At 36.5% G+C, this 19342-nt stretch overlaps 1 protein-coding gene across 2 annotated transcripts in view; it reads right to left on the reverse strand.

Moving 5' to 3' along the window:
- The window catches only part of LOC149256637 (asparagine--tRNA ligase, chloroplastic/mitochondrial-like), a 346887-nt gene that overhangs the window by 210699 nt on the left and 116846 nt on the right, over positions 1–19342 (reverse strand). For both annotated transcript variants that reach the window (XM_089460808.1, XM_089460807.1), the window contains exon 4: positions 255–362. In XM_089460808.1, the coding sequence (XP_089316934.1) occupies positions 255–362 (108 nt within the window). The remainder of the gene's footprint in view (positions 1–254; positions 363–19342) is intronic.

Genomic DNA, 19342 nt, shown 5'->3' on the forward strand with positions numbered 1-19342 from the left:
CAGATAATGTCTTTGACATAATACTTTTAGACTCAAGAATACTAACTCTGGCTGAAAATAGTTTACCAATGAAGCAGATGAGAGATGCTGTACATCAACTCTGCTCTTTAAAATCACTTCCAAATCCTCATTTTCCACTCAGTATCATAGTTGGGATAATTTATATCAAAGCACCACTGCAAATAAATTTTGAAAAACTATTATGGGTATATCAGCTGAAGAAAACTTTCTAGACCCTAAAACACACAACATACCGCACCAAATGTATTTGTTCGAGGCCGCATATGTGCTACACTTCTCAGATACTCTCTACTTGCCTTTTTCTTTTGAACAGGAAATGTGGCAGCATCACAGCTCCCAATCTGCCAGAAACAAACAAAATTCGAAGTACATTAATAATACGATAACCAAGAAACAGAAGATGAGACTGGAAACTGCACCAGAAAAGTTACATTAAAGAGACAATTACTCAAATCTAAAGTTAAGGCAGTTAAAAAAAGATACGAAAAGCCCTTGGGGGTACGCTCACTTGGCAAAGCATGTTATGTAAAGTGTTATGTAAAATATCATGAAGTCCTTGGTTCAATCACTCCGATTTACCCATGTCCATGTTAGAGACAGCATGGTGCACAGAGTAGTTACAGTGGTAGCAGATGGTATTGACCCCATGTCATGCAAGTACGAGACCGCTTCAGTTGTCAATTCCACTAGTTACAAACAAAAACTAATTTAAAAAAAGAAAACAGAAGAACAAAACAAAGATATGAGAAGGATGAAAAGAAAATGCAGGTAGCATGCTGACATACTGCCATGATTTTCCATTCACTACTTCAATTCATGCATAAAATTTTCAAATCTCAAAAGTCCAAATCAGAATACACCTCAACATTAATGGATAAAACACTACTGCCATTCAATCAATACACCAGATAAAACTATTAAATTTAATGCCCAGGAAACCATGTGTGCTATTGCAAACTCCGATAATTTTGAACACCCAATGAATCAACTAGCTTACTTGAATTCTCATAGTATGCATCACCAAACATAATTATTTACAATATTACAAGGGTTGAAAGTCAACAATTTCCATCATAATCGGAACCAACCGGAAATAGAATTTCCAAAATCACAAACCGCACAGGAACTAACCAGAAAAAAGGGTTAAAAACCAGTCAACTGAAATACATAAAATATAGAAAATTTAAGGGGGGGGAGATTATTCATGTAAATTATGTAAATCGAAACCATTAGACACCAACTATCCAAATTATGCACATGTATATAGCATGTAAGGAGGAATATAGTGAAGCTCTGAATAAAATTATTAAAGTTATCAGAAACCAAACTAAAACAGGCCGAGGGTCAGATCAGTATGGAACCAGAATCAGACAGGAACTGGTCTGTTAACTGCTTTGTGAATCAGTCTACTAAAAAATACACAAAATAGACATACATAAATACATATATATATGGTGACTGGGTAATGTTGGTGAAGGCTTGAACCTGACTGGGAAAGTAGCAGTGAAAATGCTATTGCAGTGGCGGAAGGCAGCAGTTTGATGGCGTACATGAGGGATGATAGCAGCGGTGGCTGTCTGTCTGATGGAAGCGGCAGTTGGACGCTGTCTGGTCAGTGGCGGGTAATGTGGTGGCTGCCTGGGGCCGAGTGCAGCTGGAGATTGGTCACTCTGGTGACAGGTGGTCTGCGGCGGTGGCGTAGACAGCTGCTGTGGCAGCCGTCGTACAGCTGGACAGCCAGCTGTAGGATGGCGGTGCTGCAGATTGGTCGCAGGACAATTTTATTTTTCTTATTTGTAATTTGTTAGCTTTTTTATATTTATTTTTATCTTGATTTTAAAAAAAAATAATAATAATAATATTTTAATATATATATATATATACTCATTTTTTTATATATATTTTGACTTTTTTTATAATTCTTTTTTTTCTATTCTTTTTCATTTTTTTAATATATATATATATATATATATCGTTTTATTTTATTTTAATTTTATTATTTTTTTATTAGCCAAAGGCCTCATGGCAAAATTGGAGAACTTCCAAAGCTTCGTGTGGCTAAGAAACGTCAATTGCAACAGCAATGGACTTGATGAGGGGTTTGATGGCCAAAGGCCTAGTGATCAGACAACATGGCTCTAACGCCAATGTCACAAACAATCATTGAAGTTGTTTACACTTAAACGTAAAATACACAAACGTATTGTAAATAATATATATTGATAAGATAATAGAATTAATAGTTTGATATGATATGATTACAAATGAGGACCCACTTATATAGCTATGCAGGTGCCCCTTCATGAACGGTCATGTCCTTTGGGACATGTCTCTTCAATAACTAATTTTTATTTAATTAATCATTATTTTATTATTATTATTATTTATATTTTTTTTATATTATATTCATAACATTTCCCTCCTAGAAATCAATTCAACAAGGACAAATCCTTTCCTAAGAAAGTCACCGAAGGAGACCGTACCATGCAACAGAATGTTCCTAACACTCTTGCTCCAACCAATTTGGTAGGGCAAGGAGGGTCACCTTGGGATCAACCTTCTAAGGATCCTCAAGAGGATAGCCCTTATGAGCAAGATGAAGAGGAGGAAGATCCTGAGCATTTGAATGTCGTAGGTGAGACTCACCCTTTCAATATCCTGCTTGGGGACTCCTATGTTCACCCACAACCTAGCCAAGCCCAAATCAACGCTAATCAAATGGAGCCTATTCTAGCTGTGGAGAATAATGGGAGGTTTAAAGGTCTACAATACTCTAGGAAGAGCAATGATCAAGCCCAAGCAAGCTCTAGCTCGGGAAATCCATCTCAAGGGAAGAACACTTCCCAAGGGCCACCTCAAAGCAAGTCAAAACCCAAGCCTAGAAATGATGAAATCGAGTTGGATGTGGATGCAAGTAATGTTGTGGCTAAACTCACTATGTAGGTCCCCATAAAAGAGATGGCTAAACTCCCTCCTCATAGGAGGCAAATCAAGAAGGCTTTAGGTCTCAATGATGAGCCTGATGACCCTCTTGTTATATTGCAAAACATGAACTTTGACAAAGGGAATAGAGGTCATGAGCCATTCTTATTATCCCTAGTGATCGATAGACTTATACTTCACAATTGTATGCTTGACTCTATCTTTTGCTAATGTCATGCCATTAAAAGTCATGCATCAGTTGGAATTTGATATCACTAGGCCATATAAGAATGTGTGTGGTTTTGATTCTAGGTCAATCCCCATTTATGGTCTTATCAAATATCTTAAGGTTTCTTTGGCTGCTAACAAAGACATTTCAATGCTAATGGATGTTGTTGTTATCGATGTACCTAATGTTTGGGGAATGTTACTATCAAGGAAATGGAGTGCCTCGGTTGGTGGCCAATTACAAATGGATTTATCATATGCCACCATTCCCAAGCCCGATGGGACCCCATTCATTCTTTATAGGGAACCCCAACTCCCAAACCATGTGGAGGATATAGACCCCTTTCCATTTCCGAATCATCAGCATGGGACCATGAACCAAAACCATTCGGGCAATTCGTCTAAGCTCATTAAGCCTCCCCCTTCTCAAGAAGTTTGCCATATCAAGAAGTCAAACCCAAGGTCAACCATTCCTAAGAAGCAATGGGTCCAAAAACTAAAGAAGGATTTCCAAATAGGAGAACTTGTCTTGGTTGACAAGGACCTTGTCCCCATCAAGATCCATGGGAAAGTGGGTGTAGGATACTTTTACATTGCCAAGCTTGATGGTGAACATTTACCTTCACCGATAAAAGCGAGTTGCCTCACCTCATTCACAGGAGATTTATATTCACATGTTATGCATGGTAGTGTAGGTGCATTGCATATTCAATTCGCATGCTAATATCACCCATCTCATGTTTTCAAGCAAATTAGAATGCATTTAGATTACACTTTGCATTTAAATTAGACTTTACTTTCTGTATGGCTTTATTACTTTGATATAAAACATGGGTGATACCCTATGCCCAGTGCACATCCTCCCAAATAAGTTGTTACAATGTGCAAGTTAAAGACCTGCAGTCCCAAGAGTGTATTGGAGTTCTCATGAACTCCCGATTCGAGTACATGGATCATACACTCAATAGTGAGCTCTTGTCCCAATTGGAGCCAGATGTTACCCACCGAAAGTGGGTGACCCCATAGGAGAAACTTTTCTCCTATCATCTTTTCCAGTCGGCCAACTAGCAGCCCTTGACAGCCACTAGTAGTCGATGACGATGTGCGATTCATATCTCTGCTACCTACATTAATCATATGTTTCCTCGCCCATTTGGCAAGAGCACATGTTGTAAGGTGGGCATCCGATCAATTGTACGTTATTCATTTTGCAAATTGGGTACTTAGGCTTAATTATATTTTGGGCATTTGACATAGATTATGGGATAATCTAGAAGGAAGAGGGGTTTTGACCGTGACGTTGTTCCCTCACCTTAAATAGGGAGTTAATCTTTCATCCTAGTCCAGTGGGACCTCCCCTAATGGTCCAATGGGTATAGGAGGGGCACTAATTGGGAAACCCCCACTGAGATAGCATAGTCCCATTTTTCCCTATTCCATACTTACCACTTTCCATCTTACATTACAAACCCGATATTTCACATCCCTTCTTCAAGTTCAACTGACCATTGGTTCTCAGCGATTTGACCCCTGGTTAGGACCCAGCACTTTGCCCTGGGAAGTTGATGTAGCTAAAAGAACAAGAAAACACATATGTTGCCTACAAGAAAAAACCAAAAGAAGATCAAAATGCAAAAGAGGGTCAGGACATATGTTGAGAAACCAAGCGTAGGGTAGATTAGGGTTGATTCCTCTTAACTTGATAATTACTTATGAATGTTAGATTTATTCTTATTGTTTGTTATATCTTCTTCATCAAGCAAGCCAAGGCAAAACCTCACAAAGGGGAAAACCCAACAATCCTTCTCTTATAGAATTAGATCAAAATGAGATATCCAAGACCAAGACCAAAACTACCACCAAAATATCAAGTCTAGCCCTCCTCCAAGTCACCTCCAAAAGACAAAGTCAACACAGATCAAACCTGGTCCAAATCTAGTCTTCTTCATGAAATTTTAGTCCTCTTCTTGTCAACATATTGAAATTTTGGGTCTGCAACGGAGGGGCAGAAAATAGGTTTATAGCTGTGTCAAAAAACTCATCCTCGTTAACAGATTCTACCCTCCATGTGCAAGATTCTCTCTCCTTTAATTTGGTACTCTTCTTCTTTATTAGGTGCAGAAAGTACTTTATGTGATGATAATTGATTGTGCTTCAAATGGGTTGAACTGTCCTTTATATATAGTTGTGCACGAGGTCAAATGTGTCACTCTGGAGGGCCAGGCCAACTTGTCTCAAGGAGGGCCGACCTTCTCATTTGGTGGACTTATGACTCAACATAAAAATGAATTTTTCTTTTCTTATAAATGTCTAAATGGGACATGACTCAAATACATTTTGACTCATAATAAATTCTTCTTAACTCTTTTTTACTCTATGAGCATGAAGAACATGCTTTGACCAAAGATAAATATAATAATAATAAATACAACAACGATAGATTTACATTACATTATCAAGACCGACACTAGTTACAACTTCAACACTCCCTCTTAACAAGCAAAGCATTCATAATGACTTGACGGGAGAGTCTCGAGTTGAAATATTCATATAAGAAAGGATCTAGATTGATAAGCATCAATGATGTTAACATCATCATAACCAACATTGTCAAAATACCAAGGCCTTGACAAATAAGCTCTATATCTCTCCACTAGATCATAGCACAATGCTAGGAAGCACTAAATTGGGCACCACCGCCTCTCAAGGCACATACTGTTGAAATGTAACTAGTGTCAGTGTTCATAAATTGTATTTGAGTCATGACTTGATGTGATTTTGTTGTATTTGTCATAACTTATAAGGAATAGAAAAAGAAAAATTATTTGTAAAATAAAAATTATTATTTTTGAAATGGGTTTCTTGCCCATCAATTTGTTGTCTTATGTCAAAGCACCCATTGTGTGCTCTAAGGGTCTTGATGTCAATTCAAAGAGTCAAGGTCATGATGTACTAGCCCTTGGATGGCTCATGTAACAAGAAAGAGAAATAATTATTGTAAAATATGGAGTCTAGAAGCCTCTAAGACTCCATATTATATATATAATATTATATATTATATATATTCGCTTAATATATATAATTTATAATTATATATATTGAAAAAATTATTATTATATAAAAATTTTATTAAAAGAGTGAACAAAATAAGAAGAAGAAGAAGAGAATATTTGAAATATATATATATATATATTAGATTTTTAAAAGAGAGAAGTAAATTTAAAAAAGAAAAAAGAAAAAAAGAAAAAAATATGGAATCCCTGAGTTGGGAACAAAAACAATCAATCGCAAGAGATATAGAACAATTAATTACAAGAATGGAGCGACGGGCTGAGGAGAGAAAGAGAATGAATTCCTTCATCGATTCTCTATATCCATCATCACTTCCACAGAATGATGTTATCCAGTGTACCGAGAAAGTGCAACTAAAAGATCAAGAGAATGACAAAATAGCCAAAATTCAACAAAGCAAGGAAGTGTTAGATTGCGAACATAAAAATCTTGTGGATATACATTACAAAGAAATAATGGAAACGGATGAAGAAATTTCTCGTCTCAAGAACCACGTCGAAAAATTATTGGCACAAGTGAAAAAGACTAAAGTCTCAAAGAAAGAACTCAAGCAGCATTTATCGGAACAAGAAGAGGAAAATTTGCGTTTAAAGAACATTAATAAAAATTTATTAGAACAAATCAGAGATTTAAAAGATGAAAAACTTAAAATTCAAAACAGTGAAAATAAGGTTGAAAAAAACCAAAGAACTTTTACATTTGAGAAACCATAATCAAAGTTTGCTCAATCAAACTAAGAAACTAAGAAATTTATAATTATATATATTAAAAAAAATTATTATTATATAAAAATTTTATTAAAAGAGTGAACAAAAAAAGAAGAAGAAGAAGAGAATATTTGAAATATATATATATATATATATATATTAGATTTTTAAAAGAGAGAAGTAAATTTAAAAAGAAAAAAATATGGAATCCCTGAGTTGGGAACAAAAACAATCAATCACAAGAGATATAGAACAATTAATTACAAGAATGGATCGACAGGCTAAGGAGAGAAAGAGAATGAATTCCTCCATCGATTCTCTACATCCATCATCACTTCCATAGAATGATGTTATCCAGTGCACCGAGAAAGTGCAACTAAAAGATCAAGAGGATAACAAAATAGCCAAAATTCAACAAAGCAAGGAAGTGTTAGATTGCGAACATAAAAATCTTGTGGATATACATTACAAAGAAATAATGGAAAATGATGAAAAAATTTCTCGTCTCAAGAACCACGTCGAAAAATTACTGGCACAAGTGAAGAAGACTAAAGTCTCAAAGAAAGAACTCAAGCAGCATTTATCAAAACAAGAAGAGGAAAATTTGCGTTTAAAGAACATTAATAAAAATTTATTAGAACAAATCAGAGATTTAAAAGATGAAAAACTTAAAATTCAAAACAGTGAAAATAAGATTGAAAAAAACCAAAGAACTTTTACGTTTGAGAAACCATAATCAAAGTTTGCTCAATCAAACTAAGAAACTTAAGGAGGATAAGAAAGCATTAAAAGATAAGTTGGAACAAGTCACTCAAGTAGAAGTATCAGAATCTCCAGTCGCAACCGTTCAAGTTGAAAATAAGGGATCGAATATCGACCCCGTGAATATGACAACTCAAGAAGAAAACTCAGTTGAAGAAACGACACACGTAGATGTTGCAGTTCAGATAATAGACATCCCAAGTGAATGTTCCATAACCAATTCAACAACATCTTCGCCAAAAGAAAATCTAAAAACTTTATATCGACATCCGAATCATGAGAGTAGACAACTCAACCATGCTACATATCAGGACCATTCAGACCAGAAACAACAAATTGATGTTCTAGATAATAGTGATGTAACCTCAATCCCGTCTTATGCTAACAAGTTGTCACAAAATTCCAATGATCGGAATATTACACAGAAGATTAATCTAGGATGGTCTGACCCCTTCTCAGTGCGACAATTCTGTTTGTCTCTAAGAAGATCATATCAGCGTGTATCGACGAAGATGATTGTTCCAAGTTAGAAAGACGCTTGAAGTCGAAAAAGAGATCAAGCCTTTTTTCATCAACAAGCTTTGAGGACAAAGCTTTTTGAGGAAGGAGGCTATGTAACGAATAAAATATATAAATAATATAAATATAAAGTAAAAGATAATAATCATAATTAATTATTAGTTAAGTAGTAATTAGGTTGAAGAGGTATGTCTAATTGAGACATGACTCTTCATGAAGAGACACTTGATTTGTATATAAGCAAGCCTCTCGTTCTCATTGTAAATCATTCATCTTATTCTTATTCACACATTTAATATATAATATTTGTATCCTCATGGATATCTATATATTCCAAGTATTTTGGAGTAATTAAATTGTAGAAGGAACTTTGTTCGCTTCAGATGGGTTGACCAGCCCTCCTCAAGTCAACCTAAGGAGGCCTAATCCGCCCTCACAAGAAGCCTATTAAAGGAGCTCGCTCTCACATTTGAAGGGATATATACAACGGAACATACTTATGATCCTAGAGAGAAGGAAGAGGCCTGATCCAGCAAGGAGGAGGAGCGAAATTGTTAAGAGGCCAGCGAAGAAGTGAAGGAAGTGAATTTTTGTTCTTTACATCTATTTCTGCTCACACATGCGAGTTTGATGGAGGATCTAGGGTTTCCTCGGTTCAGATTTTGCAGAGATAAGTTTGGGGTTTCGTTGGCTCATCTCTTGGGGTTTGGTCAAGGTCAAGGTCTTGGAAGTCTTCATTGAAATTCTATAAAAAGAGATTTTTGTGGTTTTTCCTCTCTAGGAGAGGTTTTGACCCTGGCTAGCAGCCTACATCTGGTGTTCTTGTGTTTGCATTGTGATCTTCTTATTGGCATTTGTCTTGATGATAAACATAACTAAATAACGATGATAATGTCCTAATATAAATCACAAGAAAATGCCAAGGATTAAAAAGAAATCAAGTCAATAAATACTCTAACTCTCTGCCCTAGATTTTTCAACACATACCCCACCTAGGTGTTCCCAACGTATGTACTCACAAGACCATTTCCTAATCCCAAGGAAAAGTTCATCCATCGAACCATTCTTTACTAAGTCCATGTATTCAACTTAGGATGTTAATCCTAATCAACATCAATACATGACTCAAGAATGTTCATCCCTAATGCTTATCCAACCCACCATTCTGCCTACCCGTGTTCATGCACTAGGCTTACGGATGTTAGTCCTGGCCATAGTACGTGACACATGGAGAATAACGGTGTCCATCCTCACTCCCTCTCAATCAGGGAGTAGATAACTACCAGATCAAGCATTTGTCAAAAGTACTCAAACTTCTCTTACATCAACTACATGTTCATTCGTGGAGATTTGTTGTAGTTTCTCGGCTCCTATCTGCACCATACTCTCGAATCATAAAGCACTTTGACCTTCGTGGTTCTCTAACAATCTTCATATAGCTTTAATTAATCAAATCGACATGTCATCTTGAACATATTACAGAGCCAAACTTCTTCACTGCTGATTGTACAAACTTCCATATCATCTTCCTTCATAGTGCAACAAAATCTTGCTTCATGTTCTTCCAAGAAACCATACTAGTTTCCCAACCATCAGTAGTATCTCTATCAGCATCATTACTGTCAACCCAATCGATATGTTCTTGAATCGAATATATAAGGGAACCAATCAGCTATTGGTGCATCAATATCAGAATTCTTCAACTTCTTGCCATAGTTTTGTCATCTGTCCTGAAGAAGAATTTTGACCACTAGCTTTTCTGGGTTTTCTGCCAAACCTTAAGTACTATTGTATCCATCCAAGATCTTACAACTCCCTCTTTCCAGCTAAGGTAAGAGAACTTCTTTCATTAAGTCTTGCTTTCCTGCTGCCATCAAATTGACTTCTTTGATGCATACTTCAAACTGCTTTCTCCTTCTTCATTTACGTCTATTGAGATTCAGAAAAATCTTTGTGCTTTGCTACGCTCTTCCAATTCTTCCATCCACTAATATGTAATATTACCCTTTGGAAACACCTTAATTTTCCATTAATTTTCCAAGTTTTTATTGAAGATCTCGGTGACGGTTTCGTCAAACAGTTTGGAAATACAATGTTGTAGGTACATTTCTCACAATTTTAATTCAAGAAGCACACACAGTGACCATTACACACCATGAGAATGCTTCAAAATAACCTTGACTGATATATAATGAACCCAAAATATATTTCATGCTGTAATAAATGTTAGTGACAATAAATCTGAGCATAGGCAGCTTATAATATATGTTACACAAATATACACAGTGAATAACAAGTGTAAGAGAACCTGGTATGTTTCTTCCAGCAAACTAATTCTCTGAATATCAGTCCTCTTCAAGGTAAACAGAGCAATACATATATGTCCTCTTTCGTTGATGATGTGTGACAACAATCCTTGAAGAATGCTAGGAAATATCCCAAAATCACCACTAAGTTTTCTGAATTTTAATGAACCTTTTCAGTGGAATATTTCATCAAACACATTGTGAATATATCACTGTAGGTGTAATTTTTCACTTGTTTATTTTATACATCAGTATACAGTGACATGGATGTATTATCAAACCTCAGACCAACGATTAGAGTGATGAATAAAACTCAGAAATGATATATAATACTGTCACAATTGGTATTATTGCAGAGGTATTCAATCTTCACATTAAATTTTAATTAAAGAAATACACAATGAGGGTAAATAGAGGAACCTGGAAATTATTACAGCAGTATATCAGTGGCATATAAGATCCATCAAATATGCATCTTCAGCCATAAAACATCAGCGACACGTGTATAAATGGTTGCATCTCAACTAGTCATTCCCACAATGAAACTCAGTCCAGGTATGCCAGAACTCATGCCCACACTTAGTTTAATTCTCAGCTTCAAGGGTGGCAGGGAAACTCATGCTCCTTCATTGTATAACCCAGTTTTGGCACTATAACCAGTCACAAAACTGAACCACGGCCAGTAAGAATACAAACTTCAACCCACAGCAAGGGTGATTCATCCAGCAAAAGGAGTAAAGGGATTCGGCCCTTTTTTCAGTGTTATTTCGACCCAGCAACAAAGAAATTCGACCAACAATAACAATACACTAGGAGGAAGCACAGCCTCTTTTGACTTTAGTACTTCTCTAGCTCAGAAATTTGACCTGGGTGTTTGGGAGTATTAGACATTCAAGAAAGGATCTCAGATTTGGCTTTCTTCCTTCAATGTCACAGCCTACAATAGATATGAAGAAAAAACAAGGATTAGGGGATAAAATCAACTAATAATACATCTTTTACCTCCTTGTCTTTTGCAAGTCTTTTTCTCCTTGATAGCGTAATGGTGAAATCTGAGTGATTTCACTCTATTAAACAACTAGGGTGTATAGTTTCAACACCGAAGTTAACAATGGTGGCTAGGGTTTCTCAAACCCTAAGCTTCTCTCCAAAATCTCTTCAAGAGCTCCCTTTGTCAAAAATACAAGCGATAAAATGAATAGAGGCCCTCTCATTTCCCTTTTTCTAACTCACTTATTTTTTCCCTCTAATAAAAATATTAAAAGCACTTTTTTTCTTTGTTTAATAAAGTGACTTTTATTAACTAATTAAAACCATTTTAACCTCGGAAAATACTTAATTCACCTCCATGGTCATGCCGGCCATCCAAAGCCCCTTTTTATCATTCTACCCTGTAAATATTTTCACCCCGATTCCAACAAGCTATCACACTAAGGTGTTTCTTCAAGTAATCAACCCGAAACAACAACTTAAGCGTAATTGATTAAAATATCCCTATTAATAACCCACTTTTACATGAATCGCCGGAATGCAACGAAACCAAGAGCGAACCGTGCAGAATCGATCGTGATGGTGAAATACGGCAAGCGATCTCAGTCGAACCCTGTGGTAATCCTCGAAACTCTACGAGCCCAACAAGAATTTAATCCAACTCCTGTGACCTGGCTGACATAAGTTTTGGAGACTCCTAATCTCATCACAAGATAATGCAAGAATTGGAGACATTACAGTCTCCCTTCCCCAATATTGCTTGTCCTCAAGCAATGCCATCACATGTTGCCTCTCCATAAGCTGATCATTGTTGCACAGAATGTCTAGGCATCGCGACAACGGCTCAAATCAAAGGTTGTCACCCTGATCTCCAATCTCTTCGTTTAAGTTGTCTGAGTCTCCCAATAGCAGGCTAAGGGGGGTAGACCCTATGGAAATGGGATGAAAGAGAACTAGTTGGAAACCAACCAGTTCGGGAGACACAGTGAAGCGACCAAGTACTTGTTTTAGATTTAGCAAGACTTATAGGATTCGATTAGATTTAGATGATTGATACCAGTGCCTTATGAAGTCCACAATCTTCCTAGGAAATTTAGGACCAAGTAATTGATGAACAACTGCTGCTTGGATGAATAACTATCTTATATGAAATGCAATCCTAAAACTAATGTGAGATGCAAGAATCTTGCTTAATTTTAGTTAAATGTCTATCTAAGTTTTAACCCTTCGATCCTTTCAATATTGAGCCAGATTCTGTAGTAAATGGCAGAGAGAAGATAAGGTGAAGCACACTAAGGTGTGATTAACGATGCCACTCCTTAAAATCTAACATACCCGGTGCCTTCCGCGCTGCAGAGAGTTGTGGCTCTGACAACTGCAGGGTCACTGTTTTAAGTACTACTAAAAGTGGGTTTCTCAAGCAAAGATGGATGAGTACCTATCTTTCTATCGACCAAGCTTATGCTTGGAAGTAGATTTTAATTATGCAGAACTAACTTAATATGCAAATGCACGAGATGAATAGAAGATGGACCGAGATGACGTTAGATTCATGGGGTTGAAAGCGTTTTATGCCACGATCTATTTCAGAGTTATAAGCCAAAACCTTTGATCACCCAAATAAATATTCACTTCACTACACTGAAACTTCTCAGCAATATGCTTAAAATATCACAAATTAATGCCCAATTAAACCACAAGTTTATCACTTCAAATATTTTTAAATCAATTATAGCTCAAAGAACAAAAAATTTCTTCACAATCTTTTAATATCAATGCCAATTATATACATGCTCAAAAATGCTCAGTTTAGGAAACAAAATATATGCAATTTACCATAATTCCATGAAAGAGTACTTGAAAATTTCTCAAAAAATAAACTAATATGCAATAAATATCCAATAATTCAAGTAATTAAACCATGCTTAGAGTTAATTAAATGACAAGCAATCTCAATAGATGTCAAGCACAAAAAACCCAATGTCAGTGATTATAAAACCTAAGCACTTAAATTCCAAAAATTAATTACCATAAAGAACTATGAAATTCAAATGCTAAACACTTCAAACAATTCCAGATTTAAAATAATTTTCTTAAGTGACCCAAATCTAGAAAAAAATATTGTTTTCCTATAGTCAAATTTTAGAGAGAATTTAAAAAAAAAAAAATGTGCCTTGACCATAGAAGAAATTTAATTTTTTACCCCTCAAAAATTTTGCTTTTAAGATTTAAAAATCCCAAACCTTTATCACAAAAAACCCAAAAAATGAACTTTAGATTTAAAAATTTATATTATTCCTTTGGCAAATTTTATTGTGACAAAGTTACGAGTACAATTTTAATGTGGTAAATGTGAAAATCAAAAAGGTTTGATTTTAATTTTTAATGGGCCGAAGGCCACATAAAAAATTTAATTCGAAATTTTAAAGCCTTGAAAAATCAAAGCCACACTAAAATTAAAAATCAAAAATCACACTTTCAAAAATCGAAGCCACACTAAAAAAAACGTAAAATATGAGCAATTAGATGTGAGGCGTAGGGTTTATCAAAGGAAATGACCGCGAAGGAGGAAACATTGCAGGTCGAGGAGCGGCAAAGAGAGGTTTGATTGCAGGTTCGAGCAGCGTATGGTTTACAGGCAGCGGAAGGAACGCAGAAAGGAGGGAGAGTTGAGAGCCGTAGTAAGGAAAATTCAAAGCAGAGATGCAGGTCGAGGAGCAGCGGAAGAGAGGTTTGATTGCAGGTTCGAGCAGTGTATGGTTTGCAGGCAGCGGAAGGGACGCAGAAAGGAGGGAGAGCTGAGAGCTGTAGTAAGGAAAAATCGACGCAAAGATGGAGAGCGAGGAGCAGAAAGGAGAAGGGAAACTCAGTTGAAGGGAGCAAAGGAATCGAAGCACGCAGAGGAGGTAAGCCGCAGGTTATGGAGCAGAGAGGACACAGTGAGGAAGAGGATCGAGCTAGGGTCGCAGCAGGGAGAAAATGTAGGCAGAGAAGGAACCGCGGAGAGATGAAGGAAGGAAACGCAAAGAGGAGAAGGGTTGAGCTAGGGCCGCAGAAGAAAATGATGCAGAAAGGAGTGGGAGGACAAACACAGGAAGGAAAGGCAGCGATTTGAGCGAGTTGCGATTTGAAGGAGCAAAGAAGGAAAAACAAAAAGGGTTAGGCCCAAAACTTCAAAAAAATTGCCCATAACCTTATTTTAAAGATCTCAAAGAAATTTTATGAACAAACCCAGATTTAGAATTCTTTCCTACACACAAAAAATTTATGAGACAAGATCTTGCCCTCCATGGCCTAGATCTGTCTCAGATCTCGAAAATTTTCCTTGAAAAAACCTTCAGATCAGCACCTGTAAAATGAAAACAAAAATATCAAGATCCCAACATACAAAAAAAAAAAAAAACCCAACACCCTAAATTAGAAAACATCTCAAATCTATATCTATAGATCTGTGCACAAGAGTTGCGGATCTATAAGATCTGAGTAAGAGTCCAACTCCGCTCCCAAATATTAAGATCTAAGGCTCTTACTAGCCAGATCTATCAAATTTTCCACAAAATATTTAAAAGATTTTTTTTTTAGAGAGGTACTAACCCAAAAACACCCAGTAGAAAAAAATTAATCGTTAGATAAACCCTGAAGCTTATATGACGTAGACTCTTCAAAAAATATGTGTTGAGAGTTGGCTAATCCAACCGAGGACTATCCCTAAACGCTCATTGAAAACCTGAGACATCTTCTGCAAACACTAAATCAGCCATCAAACCAAGTAGAGAAATATAATAACAAAAAAATTCTAAAGAAAGAGAGATACCTGCCAATTCAATAAAAATTAAAAATGTTACCCTAGATCCAACAAACTGAATAAAATACATGTATTTAAATAATTCTAAGAGAACTATTGATTGATAGTTTTCACATAATATTAAGCAGAAATTAAAACAATGTTACCATAGATTCATAAAGAGGAACACCATCGCAAATTGAAACCCCAAAGACTTTTGCATTTATTCCAGAAAATAGACAAGAGGGCTTGAGAGCTTAGAACACGATTCAAAGATCGGATGAAAAAAAAGTTCAACACCGACCTCTAATTTATAGATAAGATCTCCAACGGCTAGTTGGCTTGATCTCTGTCAAATTAATCTCGACCAATCATAAAGATTTAATTAATATTTAATCACCACCGTGAAAATTATTTATTTTTTGAGGAAAAATCGAATTTTTCATTTTACTGATTTTTAATTAACTCAAATTAATTAGTTTGAGTTAATTTCATCAAAAACTTGACTTTGACTTCACCACCAAGGCCCAAGGGTCCAAAATTTCTTGATTTCTTCAATATTCCTTTGGTCGGGGACCTCCAAAAATTAATTTCTTTAAAACCCACGAATTTCATCTTTGGAATATTTAATTTTACCTAGGACACAAAATTAACTAAATTTCTGGCTTAGGATTTTAATTTAATTTTACCAGAAAATTTAATTAATTGACTTATGAGGGGAATAATAATTTTTCCAACCTTCTAATATTTAGCCATGGTGTCTAATTATGAGGGACCATGCACTAAATATTTTTTACATCAATATATTACAATTTAATACATGAAGGGGGAACACCCGTTCGTTATAGACCCTCAAATATCTACCCAATTCTGCAACTCAAAATATGATCTAGTAGACTAAGTAATTTGTAATAAAATAATCTAGCCAATTAGCTAGAATTATTCCCAAATTACTTTTATAAGGACTCGATAAAAAACACTAAAACTCACTTAATATCTTGACGACAAAATCCATCCTAGCTTTGGGGTGAGGTTGGAGGGAAAAACTTTGTCAATCATTTGTGTATGTGAAAATTTGGATGCCCAAATTCCTACTACAACAACTGATTACGTTTCTCCTATTTGTTAATTATTAAACCAAATTATTTATTGTTTCCTACAATAAACACTGAAACGAATACACTGCGGCCTTCACCATTTAATAAAATATGGAAAAAAGAAACTGAACAAGAAAGAAATATACAACGCATCTACACAGTTATGTTTGGACAAATGTCCCCGGAAAAACCTAATGCAGGAAAACCAGTGCAGCAGCTCTAAGGGTTTTATTATTATGCAGTAGTAATTTCTAAATACAATCTCTGAATGCCCTCCCGACAATCTAGTTACAAAGAATATCACTAACAGAGAGATAAGTGAGGTTACCTCACACTATTACTAGAAATCTTAGCTGATCCAACCACTGAATGAACTGCCCCTGGCTGCCTCTGCGTTAGCCCAGCGTCACCCCTTCAGCTGATTGATTTGCTGCCCAGGAACTTTGATTTGCACGTCCTGGTCTCACACCCCAGCTTCCAGCTTCTACAATTGACTCCTTCAACAAAATTTTGAATTCCCTCTTAGCTTTTGCGTTGCCTCTGCCTGGCCCTACATGGCTCTGCATCATCCTCTCTGGCTTTACGTTGCCTCTGCTGGATCTCTCTCTCTTCTTTGCTGAGTATTCTTCGACCGGGAAAGATTTCCATTCGGATACTATCCCTACCCCTCGCTGCAAAAGATCACTATCGAAAATCTCTCCAGCAGTTACTCTGCTTCAGAAAATCGAACTTCTGATCTCCCCTTTGTGTGTGTTCTCCAAGTGCCTCTCAAGCCTCTTCTTATATTTTTCTGTTGGGCAACCAACGGCCCAAACTAACTTCTAATCAATGGCTTAGATCATTTTGGTTTGGTTCTCATCTTCTTCTAGAAGTTACACCCACGGTTTAGATTAATACCCATTAATTATTTTAATTTCTTAAGTTTAGACTTAGGGTCCCATTAACAATAATTAATTATTTTAATAAAACTGTCTCCGAGTGGAATTTCCTAAAACGATTTCAATGTATTGGAGAATGCATGTGTCTAAGCCTCCCTGCAAATTTTGAGACTTGGAGCACATCTGATGCTACCAGAAATCAACACTCCCCCTTAGCGAGGAATGCGCTTGTCAGGCCAGGGTAACTCCAGAATGGGCAGAAGAAATTGATTGATTATTTCATTACACAGCTATTGTTTATATACATAAAATGGACGGATCAGTTCATCTTCTTGATGACTGTTCATGTTCCAGGTTACCCAACCGTTGAAGATTAGGTGTGAACATTCCCCCCCCTTAATCTGAAGGGATGTTGGTGAGTCCAAGCATCGTTCTGAATCTTTCAAGCTTTTCTCTTCCAAGCGCTTTGGTGAAGATGTCTGCAATTTGCTCATTTGTGGAACAATGACGGAGATGGATTGTTTTGGCCTCAACATGATGTCGGATCAGATGATATTTAGTATTGATGTGCTTAGTACGATCATGGAACTTTGGGTTCTTGGCCAACTTTATTGCAGAGGTGTTATCAATCATGAGTGGAGTTGATTGTACTTGTTTTACCTGCAAATCTTCAAGAATTTTCCTGAGCCACACAATTTCTTTCGTTGCTTCAGCTGCTGCCACGTATTCTGCTTCTGTTGTGGAATCAATTGGAACTGATTGTTTGCGTGATCTCCAGGAGACAGCTCCTGATCCAAGACTCATAGCATATCCTGAAGTAGATACCCCAGTTTCTTTGTCTCCATCAAAGTCTGAATCAGAGTATCCAATCAAGCTGAAGTCGTCCACCTGTGTATACTTGATTCCAAGGTCTTGAGTTCCCTTCAAGTACCTTAGAACTCTTTTTGCAGCAGACCAGTGTCCCTCACAAGGCTTTTGCATAAACCTGGAGAGGATTCCAACAGCAAATGAAATGTCTGGTCTGGTAGTAGTGAGGTAGATGAGACTTCCTACAAGCTGTCTATACTTTGTTGCATCCTCAAATTCCTTTCCTTCAATAGATGTGAGCTTCAAGTTTTGTTCCATTGGAGTAGAAAGAGGATTGCACTCTGTCATGCCAAATCTGTTTAACAAATCTCCAATGTATTTCTTTTGAGAAAGAAATATGGATTTTGGATGTTGGGTTACTTCAATGCCAAGATAGTAATGAACATAGCCCAAATCAGTCATTTCAAAACTTTTTCCTAATTCTTTCTTTATGGATGCAATATAGCTTTCATCGTTCCCTGTAATTAAAAGATCATCTACATATACCACAAGATATACAACTGTTTTGCCAACTTTCTTGACAAATAAAGTTGCATCATCAAGATCAAAATGTTTGAAGTTGAGTTTCAGAAGATGCTCAGTTAGTTTTTCATACCAGGCTCGTGGTGCTTGTTTGAGGCCATACAAGGACTTCACAAGTTTGCATACTTTGTGTTCATGTCCTTTCACAGCAAATCCTTCAGGCTGGGACATAAAAACATTATCTTTTAGATCTCCATTCAAGAATGCAATTTTTACATCCATTTGATGGACTTTCCAACCGTTCTGAGCAGCTAGTGCAAAGAGTGTCCGGATGGTGGCCCATTTTGTTGTGGGGGCAAAAGTTTCCTCATAATCGACCCCTTCCTTCTGTGCAAAACCTTTTGCCACAAGCCTAGCTTTATGCTTGTCAAGTGAGCCATCAGTTTTGTACTTGTTCTTGTAGACCCACTTGCAGCCAATTGGTTTGGTTCCAAATGGAGGATCAACCAGCTTCCAAGTGCCATTCTTTATGAGGGCATCATACTCCTTCTGCATCGCTTCTTTCCATTCATCATGAGAAGCAGCTTCTTTGAAGGAAGTTGGTTCAAAATCTGTAGACAAGTTCAATTCACAATCATAAGTAACATCCATATCAACAGGTGAATTAGAGTTATCTACATCACCTCCATCTTGTCGGTTTGTATCTCTGGTTCTTGTTTTTCCAATT

This window comes from Pinus tabuliformis, chromosome 7 (assembly GCF_031772625.1).
Source record: "Pinus tabuliformis cultivar Carrire ecotype Pingquan chromosome 7, CPIR1, whole genome shotgun sequence".
Classification (NCBI taxonomy): domain Eukaryota; kingdom Viridiplantae; phylum Streptophyta; class Pinopsida; order Pinales; family Pinaceae; genus Pinus; species Pinus tabuliformis.